Source organism: Theobroma umbraticum, unplaced genomic scaffold (genome assembly GCF_002168275.2).
Source record: "Theobroma umbraticum cultivar Fairchild unplaced genomic scaffold, ASM216827v3 scaffold_89.0, whole genome shotgun sequence".
In the NCBI taxonomy this organism is placed as follows: Eukaryota; Viridiplantae; Streptophyta; class Magnoliopsida; order Malvales; family Malvaceae; genus Theobroma; species Theobroma umbraticum.
In genome coordinates this window covers 3374128-3393594 of record NW_018397271.1, presented here as the reverse complement: position 1 = coordinate 3393594, position 19467 = coordinate 3374128, and the positions used below count along the sequence as shown (strand labels likewise).

Here is a 19467-nt window from a genome sequence, read left to right as displayed (position 1 = left end):
AAGTCTTCCTAGAGGCTCCTTGGAGGGTGCAAGGTCATTATCTCATGGTAAACCCTTGGACTCCTCGTATATGTCAAGGGTTCTCAGAATCTATCTATGGTAAAGACGTGGGTAAGGCTTCCTGGTATGCCTCTCTATTTATATCATAATTCAGTTTTAAGAAGAATTGTTTTTCTTTTGGGTAAGCTTTTGAAAATTGACTATGATACCGATTTAGAAAAATGTAGCAAATTTGCTCGTATAGTAGTTGAGTTAGATCTTTCGAAGCAATTGATGCCTAAATTGCTACTTAATGGGAAGATGCAGACCATTAAGTACGAGGGCCATCCCAAAGTGTGTTTTTTGTGTGGTTTGTATGGTCGTTTGAAAGAAAAGTGTTGTGGTACTGATTTGTAGACTGAAGATCTTAATGTTGAAAAAGAAACACCTAATAGGTCTCAAGCAAGTGATGAGCCTTTTGGTCCATGAATTTTAGTAACCAAACATAAGCTTAAGTGTCATGATCCAACCTTGTATCGGGCTATGATAGGGTAGAGTTGTTTAAGAGATTGAGTTTTTTGTACTTGTAAAAGAAATGTCCCTCTTTCAAACATTGTAATGGCTCGTAATGATATCTTTAAAAATACTTATTAAGTCTTTATGGAGAAAGAGCTTTTAGGAAAGGACTGTTCTCATTTTAAGCATTGCAATGCCTATTGGTAAAATATGTATAAAATCTCGTAAACTTTTTATAAGTGGGTGAGCAGTCGATTGATTGTGGAGCTGTCTTACTAGTAAAAGTATGTTTGTAGCGAATCATTTAGTGTTGCCCCTATGGCTCGACGATAGCATTTCTTGGTCCCTTTGTAATTCTTTTCATATTAATAAAACATTTTTCCTTTTTATGGCTTAGTGATTGCAAATATGGCATTCAGTATGTCCTCTAATTTTGATGTGGATTCTCTTAGTCTGATTTGTTGCTATTATTGATGTTGGATAAACTATAACCAAGTATCTGCTAACTTGTGTAAAAATGTCCACTCAAGTGTCGCACGGACTATCGCATACTTAGGCGAAAGAGTGTTGTTCGTGACACTAAGAGTGGTTTGGTCAAACAAAACTCCACCATGAATTCAAGGTCCACCAAGCAGCAACCTAATGGTTCAAGGTTTTCAATATTGGAAGGTTTGGCTATTAACAAGACCCTTGTAACAAAGTCTATAAGAATGAGCCAACCTTTTGCTAAGGATGCTTGTAGGGAAACTAATCATGAAGCCTTTGTGAACAAAAACTTTTAAAAAATACTGGTATTGCAGACAAGTTGTGATCATTCTCCTACTTCATTTAATGCTGCTGAATGGCCAACTTGGTCACTTAAAAAGAATGGTAAAGAGGTTATGTCAGAGATGGATTGTGAGGCGGAGTATGCTGATGTAGCAATAGAAAAGTTTGAAACAAGTGAATAAGCTATTGGTGATAAAAATGATGTTGTTTTAGGGTTCATACAAAAAAAGCATGAGAAGAAGCCTTGACCACAACTTACTTCTCTTGACGTAGAGAAACATTCAGTGGTTTGATTAGATAATCATGCCATGGATTTCAAAGTCCCTACCGTTAAAAAGAAAAACAAAGTCTCTTCTCCATCCATGGAGGTGAGACATAGAGGTATTATGCTACATGATAAGGAGGGAAAACCTCTTAATAAGTAAGGAGTGACTCGAATTCAAAAAACCTCCCTCAAAAAGAAGACACGATTGAAAAATAAACATTTTTAAGGGTTAGGGTGACATGGAGTCAAACATTGTGGAAGATTTGAACAAAGTTTCAAAACATGAAAGTGGTAGTCCCTCTCAGAAATTGAAGTCTCCGAGTAAGCAACAAATGGTTCAGGTTAATTTCACTTTGGTTGATGGACAACAGGTGAACTTGTAAGTAACCCTTGGCAATCTCGTTCTTTCTTACTTTCTATTAATGTTAGTGAATTTTCTAATGTGGAATTGTCAAGATGCAGGCAGTACCAACTTTTTAAGAATTGTGAAAGATTACATAAAGCAGTATGAGATTTCTAATATGATTATTATTGAACCTCGAGTTAGTGGCATGCCAGCAGATAGGATAATTTGTTTAATTAATTTTGATAGATCACACCATATTGAGGCTATGGGTTTTTCTGGTGGAACATGGTATATATTTCAAATCTTAGTTCTGAGAAATCATAGCTAATGTTTTCATTTGATTGTTGACTATCAATCTACAGATCCATGGTATGTTTCAGCAGTATATGAAAATCCCAACCTAACAAGTTGAAAAGAATTATGGAAAGAACTACATTATTTTGCAAACACTATCAATGGACCTTATATGATTATTAGTGATTTCAATGTTTTCATGTTTTCGCATGAGAAACTTAGAGGTTTAATAAGGGGTAGTTGACCATGGTCTTTGTTCCAATCCTCTATAAATGACCTTAGACTACTTGATATGGGCTTTCAAGGACCGAGATATACATGCAGGAAAGGACTTATGGCTAAAAGAATTGATAAGGCTATATGTTTTTCTAATTAGAGGCTACGATTTCATGAAGCTTCTATACGACATCTCACTTGTGTTAGTTCTAATCATTTTCCTATCTTGATTAGAACAAGTGATAGATAGGTTGTTTCACATGGTATGGGATTTTAGTTTCAAGCTGAATGGCTTTCTCATATGGAATTTCCTAATTTTGTTAAACAATCTTGGGAAAATAATTTACCTATCTATGATGTTTTACAGAACTTTACAATTAAAGTTAAATAGTGGAACAGGGTAATGTTTGGTAACATTTTTTATTAGAAGAAAAAGCTTTTAGCTAAACTTAGTGGCATTGCAAGGGCCCTTAAACTTTGTCTTTCTAGAAATCATTGATTACTTGAATTTAACTAAAAATTAAACTATGAGACAGTGCTGGTACAGGAAAAGATCTTTTGGATGTAGAAATCGAGAGCGAATTGGCTTAAATTATGAGATAGAAATACTAGCTTTTTGCACGTACGTGCAACATGTTGAAGGAGCAAAATGAAAATCCTATGACTCAAAATTGAGGACGATTCTTGGTGTGACAATCAAGAATTACTTTAGAAACATGCAGTTGATTTCTTTGGCAAGTTATATTTAAGAGAATATTATGTTCTCCCACCTTTCCCAATTAGAGGTATGTTCCCTATTCTGGATCAATAAGAATATAGTAATATGCTTAGACTAATGGAAAGTGAAAAGGTACGTAATGCTTTATTTGAGATGAAGCCACTTAAAGCCTTTGGTGTATATAGTTTTTCGACATTGTTCTTTCAGTCTAATTGGAACATTGTTGGAGACAATATAATTAGTTATGTGAAAATTGTATTTTATGGTATGGCAGTGGGTGACGAACTTTGTAAATCAGTTATTACCCTAATTCCTAAGGTAAAGACCCTTGACCTAATTACCTAATTTAGACCTATTAGGTTATTACTGCCTGTGTTAAAAGTTTTGATGAAGGTCAGTACAAACAAATTGAAACTTGTGATGGGTAGTTTGATAAATGAGACACAATCTACTTTTATCATGGCAAACAAATCATAGATAATATTATGATTGCTCAGGAAGTAGTCCACTCTTTCAGTAAAAAGTAGGGTAAAGTGGGGTGGATGATGCTCAAAATTGACCTAGAAAAAGCTTACAATCGCTTACAATGGGAGTTTATTTATGATACTTTGACTGATGCTAACATTCCTAAACCTTTGATCGATATTTTGGTGGGTAGTTGGCGTTATAGCAAGCCTCAAGTTTTATGGAATGGTGAATTATCTAAAGGCTTAATCTTTCTTGTGGTGTATGACAAAGAGATTCACTTTTCCTGTATTTGTTTATTTTGTGCATGAAAAGACTAGCCCATGGAATTATAACAGCTATTTCCAATGGTTCTTGGAAACCTATTAGACTCAATAAGAGATGCCTACCGCTATCACGCTTTTTCTTTGTCGATGACCTTATCTTTATATCAAGGCTTCTGTCACACAAATGGAGGTGATTATAAGAGTGTTGGAAGATTTTTGTGTTTGTTCTGGCAAAAAAATGAGTGTGGCAAAATCGTCCTTATATTGCTCTAAAAATGTTTCTAGATATACCATAAATAATCTCGAAGTGTCCTTAGGTTTTGCCTATTCAGAGGATTTTGGAAAGTATTTGGGTTTACCTATATGTCATGGTAAAAGGTAATCTAATTATTTTTAGTTTTTGAAGGAAAGAGTTTATAATAGGGTGTCTTCATGAATGGGCTTTTCTTTTTCATTCGCAAGTAGACAATCTCTAGTTAAGTCTATTCTATCCACAATTCCGTATTATGTAATGCAAACTGTATCTTTGCCTGTAAAGACTTGTAGAAAAATTAAGGCTTACTATCGCAATTTCCTTTAGGGTGGTGATTCACATAATTATAAAGTGCATCTTATAAAATGGAAGAAGGCTTATCAAACAAAAGTTGCTAGTGATTTGGGAATTAAATCTCTCAAAAGAATGAACAATGCTTTCTTAATGAAGTTGTGTTGGAAACTAGTTACTAATTCTACTACTTTTTAGGTAAAACTTTTACAGGGTAAGTATAATTTTAATTTTTGTTTATTTCCTGAAAGTCTATATAAGATTAATGCTTCTTCTTTATGGTTTGCTTTGAGTAAACTTTGGTAAACTTTCAAAAGGCAGATCAAATGGGCTATTGTTGATGGTCGAACAACATGTTTTTGGAGAGACACTTGGTTAGGTGAAAGATCATTATTGAAGGCTGCACAATTGGTTGGCTGCTTTGTTGATGATAACAACCATCTTCGAGATATGTTACTACCTGATGGCTCTTGGGACTTGGAATGTATAGCTAATGTATTGCTACAAGTGGAGCGTAAAATGTTAGCTAATATGCTTCCTCTACTATATTTTGATTCTACAAATGAACCTTTTTGCGCTTTAACTTTATAGGTGTCTTTTTGATGTCTTCTACTTACGACATGTTAACTAAAGCGACTATGCCCCCATCTATAAAGAATGGTGGAATATGGAACATGATGTGGTGGCAGAAAAGGCCCAATAGTGTTTACACTTTCCTATTTCAATGTTTATGTGAATGTATATTGACAAACAAAAAATGCCCTAAGCGCCATTTAGCTAACGATTCAACATGTTCTTTATATAGACAGGGAAAAGAATCAGTGCTTCACCTATTGCATGATTGTCCATTTGTTGTTGTTCTTTGGTAGCGTCTATTACCGAGTACTTTACATAGTTTTTTCAATATCTTGACTATCATAAAATGATTTGCTTTTAATCTTGCTCATAGCAAATTAGTGGTTAATAACATTTCGTGGTCGATCTTCTTTAGCACTACTTGTTGGCTTATTTGGAAGTGGAGAAACATTTTCATAATTGAAAGGAAATGGATTGCCTTAGAAAGGCTCCTTAATACTATACTTAGCTTTGCAACATCCATCCATGCTTTCTACTATGTTATTGATGAGTTAGGTGGTTTTACAAGCAGGAAAAACAAAGATTTAGTAAGGTGGACAGTCCCATCTATTGGTTGGGTGACTTTGAATATTGATGGGCCTTTAGAAAATCTTCTGGTTTGTCGATTGCTAGGGGTGTTTTACGGGATTCGCATAGGAAATGGTTTGGTGGTTTTGCTACTAAGATCACTAGATGTTTGGCATATAAAGCTGAGCTATGGGGGATTTACAAGGGACTCTGTTTAGCATGGGACCTAGGCTTTCGCAAAATTGAGCTCCAAGTGGATAGCAAGCAAGTGGTGCAGGCAATTTCTTCAAATGGATGTCAGCATTATTCAAACATTATTTAGGCCATTAAGTAGATGTCGGGATGATAATGGAATGTCACCACAAAACATATCTTCAGAGAGGGCAACACAATTATTGATAATATGCTTAATGTAGATTTCGATTTAAAAGATGAATTTGCTTTTTTTATTGTACCACCTTTAGCCACTAGAAGGTTGTTGATGAATGATAAGTTGGGCATTTTTTTTCTCCATATAATTAAAATTTAATGAATATTTTCTTTTTGAAAAAAAATTATTTTTGTAATACTAAAATTTTATCAAGGATAAAGAATGCAAAACTTTATATAAATATAAATATAAGCGTAAATTACTCTCAACCCCCTTAAGTTTTGATCATAATTCACATTAGATCCACTAATATTGAATACAGACACTTAACATTAAAACACCAAATACTATTAATGATTTTATAAAAAGACTAGAATGCTCATAAATAAAAAACACCCAAAACAAAAAAAAAAAATCATCCTACCAAAGCTCTCCATTCTTTTTCTCTTTTCCATCTCTTCCGCAATCGACCAACCTATCTTTTTTCTCTATTCTTATATATTTTTCCTTTGTTGGATATAGCTTTTTTTCATCGAGCCCTTTTAGGCACAAGAGCCATCAAATTTGATTGTACCTTAGTGAGGTTATGATAAACATCAGATTTGATTGAAGATTGTTAGACGAAGAAATCTTCACCCCCACCATTAGGTGGAATAAAGCTGAAGCCTTTTTGGTCATTGAACCACAAAACCTTGCTAGTAGATGATGTGAGTCGAGACAGTTGAGATTTTCAAAGGAAAGATTTTGATCTATTAGGGTTTTTTAGGACGAGAAATCCCCTTTTTCGCCAAAAGTAGTATTAACAGGCCACAAGATCTACTATTTGTGTATGAATGATAATGCTACTTTTGGCCAATATTAGACATATTTTATAGTTATGTAATAGTTTAATCATTTTGTTTAACCAATATTAGAGCCTCTTTTTTGACCGTTCGATTTGCTTATGAGGTTTTCTTTTGATTATTTTATTGTCTCTTTTACTTAATGAATTATTGTTATTATATATACTATTGACATAAATATGGTTATTTCTTCCCCATGTAAGTATAAGCAAGAAATTTTTTTTTTTACTTCAAATTGCTGAGTCAAAGCATATCTTACAGGTAACGTACAGACAATAAAAACCTACAAATGACACAAATTGATTAGCAAGAACCAAAGAAACCAAAGCAAGTAACTATTTTCAATTAATATCAGTTATCTTTTCCTCTTCCAGCAAGAGCCATACATTCATGCAATTGACTAACACAATATAGCATAATAGAAACCAAAGAAATAGGGACAAATACATATGGCAAAAGAAAGAGCAAACCTTCAAATCGCAAATGTTATTCATTTTGTTTAAACAATATAATTATAATAGAAAAAAATTACTGTATGTTTAATAGGATTATTATCTTATTTGGATAAGTATTGTTTTAAAAATATATATTTAGGAAAATCTTTCCACCGATTGAAACCAAAGCAAATAACCATCTTCAATTATTATTAGTTTATCTTTTCCTCTACCAATAAAAACTATACATTCATGTAGTTAACCAACACAATATAACTTTTCTTACAAACTCTTGTGAAGGTACCAAATTGAAGTCCATTACAACATAATCTATATTTTTGTAAACTTTTCTATAGTGTAACTGCGAGCACCATCCTAATTCCTATTATAGTAGTAATTTTGAGGCCAAAGGCAATAGGCTTCATCAATGTTGATGACTTGGACAAGGGAAGAATGCATGGGTAAGATGATCAACTAAGAATGCCTATAATTAGGCTCCTCCAAAAGTACTTCAACAATTAGCGAGCAATTCTTTCAATACTATTATTTTGCTCAATTATTCCACTATTTCCTAGGCAATTAATCTTTCCTAAACACACTATCCACCCTTTTGCCTCTCAATCCTTCCATTGCTGTACTCCCAACATTTTTTGAGTTTGTATTTATTCCATAATAATGAATGTCTCATTTATTTTTTTGATTGAATGCTTTGTTTTAATTTGACATAATACTTAAAAAAAATTTTAAAATGCTTAAAAAAATTTTAAAAATTTTAATTTTTATTTCATTTAATCAATTCCTTATATTATTATTTTGAATCGAATGATCCTTTCTAACTAATGGTCAACTAATAATTATTATTAGTTAAATATCACTTGTCATTCTATATTACATGACGTTGACATAATAAGTTAACATGTCATAATAGATGATGACGTGACATTTTGACATGGACATGCGATATTTTTTACCTTTACATCAACGTCATATGAATATAAAATGATAAATGATATTTTAAGTAATGATAATTAATTAACTATTAATTATAAAGATTCATTTGATTTACAATAAAAATATAAAATTTTAATTGAATATTATAAAAAAATAAAAAATTATTTAAAATTTTTAAATAATTTAAGGGTTTTCCAATCATATATCTTCTAATTTCAAAAGGATAAGAAAAGCTTGAAGTCCTTTTAACTATCTCAACCCATTGCCCGGCAGTTCTCAACTTTGGACCACGCCTCTTCCAGCTGCTACAACTTCAATTTGACGATCCTGGAAATGAACTAAAATGATTTTGCCTCGAGATGGCACAAATGGACCCAAATGCTAACCCAAAATGACGATGCCAGCACGAGGTTTAGCCTCGGCCCACTTTGCACATAATAGTTGCAGGGTTGGAAAGGGTTTACATAAGCATACCTTTGCCCCTCTTGGCCTCCTCCTTTCATCCTCCATCGGCGAAGAAGGAGCAAAAGGGATGCTGGGTTCTTCAGTCCGCACATTGCGGAGGTTAAGATGTTGTAATAACTCGTCTTCTTTGTTGTTGTTGGGGAGAGATTGTGGTAGGAATGGCATCAACGTCAGCAAACGCAAAGTCCTTCCTTTATGTTGCAACGGTGAAAGCAGCATTGGTATTTTTGATATTGGCAAGAGGCAGAGTAGCATTCAGCGGTGGCACGTGGTTAGAAGCAAACGGTCTCTCCATACAGAAACAGATGCATATTTGGCAATAGAGCTGGCATTGGACTCTGTGGTGAAGATCTTCACGGTTAGCAGCAGCCCCAACTATTTCCTTCCTTGGCAGAATAAGTCACAACGCGAAACCATGGGCTCAGGCGAGTACAAAAAGAACCCGTCTCCGTTTTCTGCTGAGCTTTGCTTACTCATTATTTCTTAACTGTAGGATTTGTTATTCCGGGAAAAAAGATTCTTACAAATGCTCATGTGGTGGCTGATCATACATTTGTACTTGTTAGAAAACACGGCTCTCCCACTAAATATAGAGCGGAGGTTCTAGCTGTTGGTCATGAATGTGACTTAGCTATTCTTGTTGTGGAAACCCAAGAGTTCTGGGAGGGTGTGAATTTCTTGGAGCTCGGAGACATTCCATTTTTGCAAGAAGCTGTTGCTGTTGTTGGATATCCTCAAGGTAACCATAGAAAAATAAAATCCACCTTTTTAAATTCCTAATTAATAGTGTCAAGTTTCTGATTCTCTGCTTTTCCCTTTCCTGCCTTGTTTGAGTTAATGAAGCTACAATGACTACTTGAATTTGCCGGCTGGGACCATCTGATAGTTATTGCAATTCTAAATATGTCCCATGTGAGCTAGGGTGATTAAGACTATATTTAACAAAGTAAAACAACTAGGAAAAACTAGCAAAGACACATCAGTCTCTATATTGATGAGGTATCTCTTTTCAATGCTTAGTAATTGTTAGAACTGAGATCCTATCTTGCCTGTTTTTAGTCATTTTCATTTGTTAGACGCTCATTTGTAAGTCTTTACCTCAGCATGCTGTAATTTGAAGTATTACTCAAGTAAGTCCCATTTGTGTAATTTCATGGTCATGGAAGAATATTGTTTCTTTATATGGCAATAAGTAATTAGGCTTTGAAGCTTTCCTCGTAGGCAAATAACAGGATGTTGAACATTCATTTAGGAATTACTTAATGTTTTACTTTCACATGCTCTGTACTTCTTCCATGAATGCAGGAGGGGACAACATTTCTGTTACTAAAGGGGTTGTTTCTAGAGTTGAGCCTACACAATATGTACATGGTGCTACCCAGCTGATGGCAATACAGATAGATGCAGCTATAAACCCAGGGAATAGTGGGGGCCCTGCAATCATGGGCAATAAAGTTGCTGGTGTAGCTTTCCAAAACCTTTCAGGTGCTGAGAATATTGGGTGAGTTGTGAGTTTGCTTTTTTTGGAAGTAGCATTTAACTTTTGGGTTATCTAATATTGACCATGTGATACTTACGTTGATAAAACTTTTCTTTATTTAGGGTTTCTACAATTTGGCACTATATTTAGTGGGGTGTTCAAGTGCTTGCATTCCTCTTTGTTGTTGTTTCAATTTTTTTTCAAATAGTTTTGATAGCATATAACAATTATTATCCAATCCTATAATAATCCTGATGTATGTTAAACACTGTACAATGTTTTAAACATGAAGCATGTAATTTTAACTTGTTGCCTACATGTTTGTTTACTCCTTTGCTATATCAGTCTTCTCACTATTGAGCAATCAGTTCCCAAGCCATGCATTATACATTTCAGGTCTTCTTAACTGTGGATGAAAACAAGGACCACCAAAAATAAAAAAAGAAAGAAAGAGAAAGTAAATAAATAAAAAAAAGAACGGAAAAAGAACTCTTTTTTTTTTTAAAGAAAAACCATTTAAGGCTTACTAAATGCTAGACAATTTGGCCATAATGATTGGAAGGAAGCTATTAATGTATACTGCGCTCAAAACAATGCTTTGAGAATTCAAAGACTTTATGTTCTGATGTTTCAATAATGAAATATGATATACTGTAGAATTTTGCTTTCTAAAGTTAATAAACAAGGGTGTTAATTAGCATATTTTATCTGAAAGTGCAACAACTTACATAAACATCAGATGAAAACTAAGGAAGACATGTCTAGACTATATATTATTGAAACTTAAATTAACTTTTTATCAATTCAAAAGCATTTGATGGACAATTCTGTCTGTTTGGTTATTGATTTAATTTTTATTTTATTTGTTATGATATGCAGCTATATAATCCCTGTTCCTGTAATAAAGCATTTTGTAGCTGGTGTAGAGGAAAGTGGAAAATATGTGGGATTCTGCTCTATGGGTCTGTCATGCCAGCCTACAGAAAATGTCCAGCTTCGTAATCACTTCAAAATGCAACCTCAGATGACTGGTGTACTTGTGAGCAAAATTAATCCTTTGTCTGACGCACACAGAGTCCTAAAAAAGGATGATATCATCCTTGAATTTGATGGTGTGCCTATAGCAAATGATGGAACTGGTACTCGCTTTATAGTCTTTACTCATTATTGGTTTTTTTTTTTTTAATTTCAACTGAGGTTCAACACTTTTCCTATGAACATTTTGCAAGTGTGATTGATACTCAACAAACAAGGATTCCACTGATAAAATAATCTGACACCCACGTATGGATACCGTTGAGTCCTTTTTCCTAGTGATGCTTATTTTATTTTCCAGTAACATGACTAAAGAAGGGGACATACCTTTGAGACTATAAGGAGGAAAAATTGTTTGATTTCATGAAAGTGAGACACTTGAGGATTGAAATTCCGTTTGCTTTTTCTTTTTCTTTTTGGATAATATTTTGCTATGGTGATAATCATTTCAGTATTCATAATTTTTTTTTAATGCTTTTTAATTTGGTGTCCAATTTACGCACATTGCAGTTCCTTTTCGAAATAGGGAGCGGATAACATTTGATCATTTGGTGTCTATGAAGAAACCTAACGAAACTGCTCTAGTTAAAGTCTTGAGAAATGGTGAAGAGCATGCATTCACCATCACCCTTCGACCTGTAAGTAATTGTTCCAAAGATCTATTAAATTCAATAATGTCTGGTCTATGTGAAAAGCCAGTGAAACTGCGTTAACGAAAGTCTTGAGGAATGGTAAATAGCTAGACTTCACCATTCATGCAACCTGTAGTGATTTTCTAAATTTGATCATATCTTGCCTTGCTGTTATTTAGAATATCATCTGTGGCTGAATAAATTATTATTTCTTTTTTTCATTTTAATCACAGATGCTCTCCTCCCCCCATAAATGCCTTTAACACTTTTGTTATAAGAAAGGAAATAGATTAATTGGTGGAGTACTGGAAAAGTGAGTTAAAATGTATACTTGTTGTACCTTTGCTTTATATACATGCAGTCAATTCAAAATTGTTGGAATAAGCATGTTTTGTGTTCACTAGGTAGTGAGTATCTGGTGATTTTGCATGTAAAGATGTTAGAGGAAAAGTTTTTTTAGAAGAAATAACTGGAATGAAGTTCAGGTATCAAAAGTATTTGTAGAGATGGGGATTCGAATTAAGGCTGAGAGTTGATTTTAGAATAATAGAATCAAAACAAGGCAGTGTAGACTGTACAGAACAATAAAATTGGTGGCGATACAGGATCTTTGCTTTGTCTGTGTTTGTACAATGACCAAATCCCCGAACAACCTGTTGTTTGAAACTATAACTATTCAAAACTGCATTATACATAGATTTGTTTCATTTGATGTTTGTAAATGTAAAACTTGTGTGTACCAGTGGCATATGTTAGTCTTATGCTCAAAAGTAGAGACCACATTTGAAACCTACCATCACATGTTGATCTTTATTGTTCTAGTCTTATGCTCAAAAGTAGAGATTATTATGCAGGACAATCTTAGAATCTTTAAATTTTAGCTTGATAGTTTGACATTAGTTTTGATACTGGAAGAGTTAGGAATGATTCAGTCTGAGAGCCAGAAGTCGATTATGGAAACAAGGCTGTATTGTAAAGAAGAAAGGATAAAGAACAGGAAGTAGAATAGAAGAAACTATTATTGAAGAATAAAAATCATATTGAAATTTGTTTTTCACAAGATTTTACATTTCAAAAACTCAATAGTCTGCCATCCTCATCAAACTTACAGGCCCATTATTTGTCAGATCTGTGCCAGAAAACATATATTATAGCTGTTAATTGAGCGCTATTAGAAGCTGACTGAGGGTGAAATACTCTAGTGCATCATATGCTTTAATGAAATGAACGATACCATTGTAAACAACATCACAAATGGAGGAAGAAGGAAGTTTTTGCTACCCGATCAAGGTACAATAGATACTCATCCTCATAACCTCTGATCAAGCTTTAATAGGAACTGGCTACAGTTCCAAGACATTTGGAAAGTTAGGATATTTCTCATGGTAGAAAAACATCACTGTGGATTGAATGGACAAACGTAGCTTTAACAACCATGGAGATTGGACATCCATTGTGTTCCTCCATATGACATTGTTATGCTCATGCATGCTGATGCCATGGCCATAGCCTTTCCTGCTGTAACAAGGCATAAAATTGTGTGCTACAATTTGTTTTTCCTTCCTTACACCTAAACCCAAAACCATAACTGCAAGTCCTAATGAATTAAGGATCTAACATTTACCGTGGACTCGATTCTTGGACCAAAAAAGGATTACTTTTGTCAATTTTGTGTTTTTTTTTTTCCCTCAACTTGCAAAATCTGTGATTGCTGTAATTCATGATAAAGAAAAGGGAAAAAAAGCACCTATGTTGGTTTGTTGTTTGACTGTTGATGAAATTAACCTTGATTTTTACATTATGGATTTATTAGTTTTGTTGTACTTGATCTTACAGTTGCAGCCACTGGTTCCAGTTCATCAATTTGATAAGCTTCCAAGTTATTACATTTTTGCTGGTCTGGTTTTTGTTCCACTAACCCAGCCATACCTACATGAGTATGGGGAAGACTGGTATAATGCTTCACCCCGTCGACTCTGTGAACGTGCTCTAAGAGAGCTGCCTAAACGGGCTGGGGAACAACTTGTAATCCTATCTCAGGTCTGTATGACTTCTTTGACAGCATTAGTGCATAATGGTTTCTTTTAGAAGAAAACTTTGTAGTTTGTCCAATTCAGCTCCACGAAAGACAAGCAAAATCTGTGTCCTAGATGAATGGATGTAAGAAGAAGCTTCATTTGTTTTGGCAAATGATTTTGCCTATCAAATCTAGGATGCTACTGTCCTTACTTTCTCACTCAATAAAAAATGGTTTAATCTCAAAATTTGGAAAAGTTCTTTCTTGAAGTTTTTCTTCCCCCCAAAAGACAGGAAACTTAATCAATTCGATAAGGTTTAAGTGCTAAAGCGTAGGATTTTCTATGTTCCATGTACTTTCACTTTCATGACAAGCAGTTATTTGGTTCAGGTTTTGATGGATGATATCAATGCAGGCTATGAGCGTCTTGCCGAATTACAGGTTCTTTCTTATTTTTCTTTGGATCATCTTTCTTTTATGTTTTCAGCTTCCTACAAACCAAACAACTAGCATGCTTGCTTGTGTGTTTCTTGGTAGCTGGCGGTGGGGATGGAAGGAGCAAGAGAAAGTAATTATTGAATGGGCCAATTCAAATGATAGGAAATCACCAGGCATAAAACTGGTGACCTTATAAATCTCATATGTCAGTTAAGACAATTAAAACTATATAACTGCTTGCATTCGGAGCAAAATAGTTTGACTCGGCCAAGCCCAACTCATGATGTAGGAGAGCTAGGATATTAGGTTTTGTAGCAATATTCAATTGTCTATTTTTGAGGAAAGAAGAAATATTGAAAAAAAAAAGAGAAGAAGAAATATGATCCTAAAGCTTTACTTTTAGGGCTCCTTGAATGAATCACATGGACAAGAAAACACTTTAAGGTTTTCTGCATCACACGATCACAATAGGACTAATGCTATAAATTCTCTCGTCATATTGTTTACGTCAATAGAATGTGTACATTGATTTATAGAGAATCCTACCAATCCTAACTCTAAAAGAACTAGACTCTTATTGCAATATATTAAGTAGAAGTAGGAGCTTGAAAAATTCTTAGACTCCAAATAAAAGCTTTCCAATATTTTAAGTAGAAGTAGGAGCGTAAAAAATTCTTAGATTCCAAATAAAAACTAACCTAACTTAGAATACAACCTAATAGGATAAGAAAAACACAATCTAAGATCTTGGGCCCTAATTTAGCTGAAAATAGCAAATATAACCCTAAATCTATGTATAAAATTACAAATAAAGCCCGTGAAATGCAACAAAGTAACAAAATAAAATCTTTAAGTAACTTAATCTTTGAATTAGCTCATTTGCAGTCTGCATCAATTCTGATAATGGGCAAATACTGGTTGGAAATTCCAAGGCAATCTAATTAAGGAACAGATGTCTGTTTGCATAGCGTTTGCTGGTTGGGAATGATAAGACAATTATAGCTGTTTCTTGACCCACTCAATTTAAGGGTTTGTACTAATGCTGTTACTGGATTTGCATTCTAAACCTGGAGTGTGTGTCCATGTAATTATGTATGTATTCTTACATATTGCATGCATGGTTAATTCTCTTCTAAGAAACTTAAACTATGTGGATGACAGGTCAAGAAAGTCAATGGAATTGAAATTCAAAATCTAAAGCACTTGTGCCAGCTTGTAGAAAATTGTAGCACTGGGAGCTTGAGGTTTGATTTGGATGATGACAGGGTAGTTGCATTAAACTTTGAATCAGCCAGAACTGCTACTTCCAGAATTCTAGAACGTCACAGAATACCATCCCGAATGTCTGGCGACCTTGTAAGGGAACAGAACGACTTGGAAATTGATTAAGCCTGCTCAAGTGGAGCTTCAGTCGAACTTGCTGCTGAGACTGAGACAACACTGAAATTGAGTTGGCTTACTTCAAAAATTTTGGTTTTGTAATTCAATTTTTGTTAATTTATATACATGTAACAATTTAATTACAAAATAGTGTAGGTATAATATTTCAACACTTATGGGACTATAGTGGGATTCGAGTTATAGCTCTGGGATTGCAATTTTCTCATGGAAGAAATGCAGGTATTTTAACCGATAATTTGCTGGTTGTTATTCTTTTTAGTAAGGAAGCCTCTGGTTCTAATGATGCACAGTTGGAATTTTAATCTAAATTCATCTTCTTTTTTTTTTTTTTTTTGGGTTATAAGCAGAGTAAATTAGGAAGTGCCTTTGCAAGGCCTTAAGTGGAGTTCATCAAAAACAGTAGAGATTTTATGTTTGAGTGGCGGTTAAGCATAGCCTAGCTTAAATCTTTAAACACTTTTTTTTTTCTTTTTCAATTATGAGTTTTAATGTCACTTGCATTACATTTGATTTAACATATTAGTCATTTTTTTATCATTCTAGATTTTGATTATAAGATTAATAAAATTTTATTAGATGTTGGATATATAGTTGCACTTAAATCTCCTTTTCATTATTTGAAATTAAATTTTTTATTTATTCAATTAATATGGTTATAGTTTAGAAATATAAGGAATATAGAATTCTAAGATAAGTAAATCACTTTTTATTAAAAATGATTCAATAGAATTAGAACTTTTATCTATACATAGGATAAGTCTTAGTACCGTTAATTTATAATTATAACTAAAAATTATAATTAACAGAAATTAATCAAAATAACAATATAAAAATGATCAAAATACTCAAGAAGTCCTTATACAATAGTGTTTTGTTTAATTTAATTATTTTACTCAAAATTTGTTAATTTAATCGTAGTTCTGTGAACATTGTGTGCAATTAAGTCCATATGAGTAACTTTGTTTAAAATGACCATTAGAGATATTAACATAACCTTGACGTATTAGACTATGTTAACATGGCATTTACATGCCAAATATGTATATAAAAACAAATTGGCCACATGACCAACCATTTTCGTTCCATTTTTTTTTCCTCTTATTTCTTATCTTTTTTTCTCTCTTCCTTCCCTTCCATTCCCTTTCTTCTTTTTATTTTCATTTTTTCTTCTCCCTAAGTAGTGTCATCACTAGTGGCCCTTCGTCCTTCTTTTTTTTCTTTCTTCACCTCATTCTTTTTGTTGCCATTTTTCCTTCCCTCCTTTTCTTTTTTTTTTCTTCTTACTAACACACCGCCATTGGTGGCCCCTATTCCTTCTCTTTTTTTCTTTCTTTTTCCTTCTTTTTTTTCCTACTTCTTTTTGCTCTCTCTTTTCCTTTCTTCTTTTTCTTCCTTCTTGGCCTTTGGGACTCCAAATACCCAAAATTAACTAAAAGCTTAGTTATGTTTTAAAGTATGTTTTGGCTGTTAGTAAAGGAAGTTGTAGGTGGGTGGTGGGTGATGGAAACCACATTTTGTTTTAGCCTGATACATGGGTTTCAAATTTCCCCCTTATGAAAATTTTCCCTAGACTCTTTGCAATTGTGAATAATAAGTGAGCTATGGTGGAAGAAGTATGGGTGGATAATGGGAATTGGGAGTTTGATTTTAGGCACCTCCTATTCGATTGGGAAAGAGATTCATTAACACTAATATTAATTTCAAGCCTTTCTAATTGCATGATAATAATGTTACCAAGATTAATATCACTCAACATTTGAGTATATAAATATAGGTACGTGTATGACCTAGCATGATCTTTTCAAATTCTCAAGCTCTTTCTTAATCCTATAAAGCTTCTTGGGATTGATTGTGATACCATACTTTCGAGTCAGTTTATACTATATCAAGTTGTGAGACATATTTGGTTTAGAATGCAATTGAAAAACTACCTTCTTGGCTATCCACACACTTGTTGCAGCAACATGGTTATTGTTGACTTGTTCACCTACAAGCTTTTTAATCTTGAATGTCTTCCTATCCAAATAGACTGATGCATGAATCATCCATTCAAAACCATTCCCCTTACAATATGCCCTATACCTAGTCTTCTTAATCTTATCCCTGTGTAATTCAATTTCTTCTTCAATGATATAGTTTGTCATGACCTCCCTAAATTGACTAATACTGTTAAACAACAAATTCTCGACTAGCCTCACTTTTCCATACTCATCAAGTGCATAAGGAATGCATACCATAGACTTATCAATAACTTTACCCTCGATATTATAATCAGAACTTGCTTGATTACCCTCCTCAACATTACTTTTAAGATTAGAAAAACCATCAACATCACTATTTACAACCCTATCCTCAACATTCTCCTCACCATTACTTTTTGACTAACTTTTTTTCTTCTTAACTATCGATCTCAAGCATCTAATCAACATTCTCACTAAGGACTTCAATTCTTTCTTCTAGATTAATTTCCCTTGAATCACTACTTATATTCACATTAGAACTTGAACCTAAATTGCTTAAACCCCTAACACTAGCTAAAGTATTAGCACTAAGATCTACCTATACCACTATTTACATTAGCACCACCAACAATAATTGAACCTCTACCACTAAAACTACTTGAACCAACTCTACCTTTGCCTTTGCCTCTACTTCTACCTCTCCCTAAACTAGAATTTCTTCCTTTACCAGTATCATTTACAACATCATAAACATTTACATCAACATCACAATTTCTAACAACATCAATATTTACATCATCATCAACATTTACAATAGCATCACAATTTTCAACATGTATATTTCCAGTATAGCACTTAACATTTTTAACATTGGTACTTTGACAAAGGCTAGATGGCAAAAAACTGGAGAAGTAAACTGTTCATGACATTTGTCGACTACGTGAGCTTTCAAACCTTTTGGCCAGCACTAAGGGAAATTTTTGAGGAATATGGTTGTGTTATGGACATTTTCATTACCAAAAGAAGTGATAACTTTGAAAGGAACAGAAGAACATATGCCTTTGCAAGATACCACCATGAAAAGGAGTTGAGAAAGAGAACTACTTTGGGCAACAGAAGGCTAATTGATGGACTCAAGATCGTGGTAAAAAAATGTAGCTTTTAGGTGGAAGGTTAAAAAATGGAAAATCGCTTTCCCATATAATGAAAAAAGGCAAATCTAAAGTTATTTTTTGGAAAAATTCTTTAAAAAAGAAGAAATGAAAGGTTATACAATGAAGTCCTTCAAACAAGGCTTAGATCACTTACAATTTTATTGCTGATGAGTAGAATGGGATGGGTAAGGTTATCTTGATGACCTTGTTTAAATGTGGATTTGAATGGTTGTTTGCTAGTGTCATGGGTGTTCTTAAGGGCTCCATTAACTTCAAAGAAGTCTAATTGAACTTATCTAACTTGGGTATTCAAGCCTCAATTAAGCGTAAGGGTGATAGAATAGCTTTTTTAGCTTTTGATACTAAGAAGGTAATGGAAGCACCTCCATTACCTTGAAAGACTATGCTGAGTGGTTTTTGCCTTGGTTTGAATCTGTCTATGGTAAAGATTATCAGTATTGGTGGTCAAGATTCACAGTGTCCCTTTTCGTTATTGGCAAGAGTCCCTTTTTAGTAAGATTGGAGATAGATTGGGTTCATTTTGAAGAATTGATAGTGCTATTATTAAAATGGAGGGATTCGATTATGCTAGACTTTTGATTAAGGGGACAACTTGCTAAGATATTTTGAAATCCTTACAAGTATTTATTAATGGCAAGCCAATCATATTTAAAGTCATGAAAAAGTTCAAGTAGTAAGTAAGAATAAGGCATAAGGGAAGGATGATGACGAAGGTAATACAGTGGTTGTTAGAGGAACTCATATTA

At 33.7% G+C, this 19467-nt stretch overlaps 2 protein-coding genes across 2 annotated transcripts; both read left to right on the top strand.

Moving 5' to 3' along the window:
- Nucleotides 1-1767: 1767 nt before the first annotated feature.
- LOC149526515 (uncharacterized) lies at nucleotides 1768-5842 on the top strand. The gene is made up of 3 exons (XM_089785336.1): nucleotides 1768-1907; nucleotides 4695-4898; nucleotides 5599-5842. The coding sequence occupies exons 1-3, from the start codon at nucleotides 1768-1770 to the stop codon at nucleotides 5840-5842; spliced, it is 588 nt and encodes a 195-aa protein (XP_089641462.1).
- A 2550-nt stretch (nucleotides 5843-8392) lies between these two features.
- Nucleotides 8393-15916, top strand: LOC110426571 (protease Do-like 10, mitochondrial). Its single transcript, XM_021441815.2, has 8 exons — nucleotides 8393-9007; nucleotides 9076-9321; nucleotides 9888-10083; nucleotides 10942-11201; nucleotides 11608-11735; nucleotides 13566-13769; nucleotides 14137-14187; nucleotides 15346-15916. Exons 1-8 carry the CDS (start codon nucleotides 8509-8511, stop codon nucleotides 15571-15573), a joined length of 1812 nt encoding a protein of 603 aa, XP_021297490.1. The 5' UTR covers nucleotides 8393-8508; the 3' UTR covers nucleotides 15574-15916.
- The last annotated feature ends 3551 nt before the right edge of the window (nucleotides 15917-19467 follow it).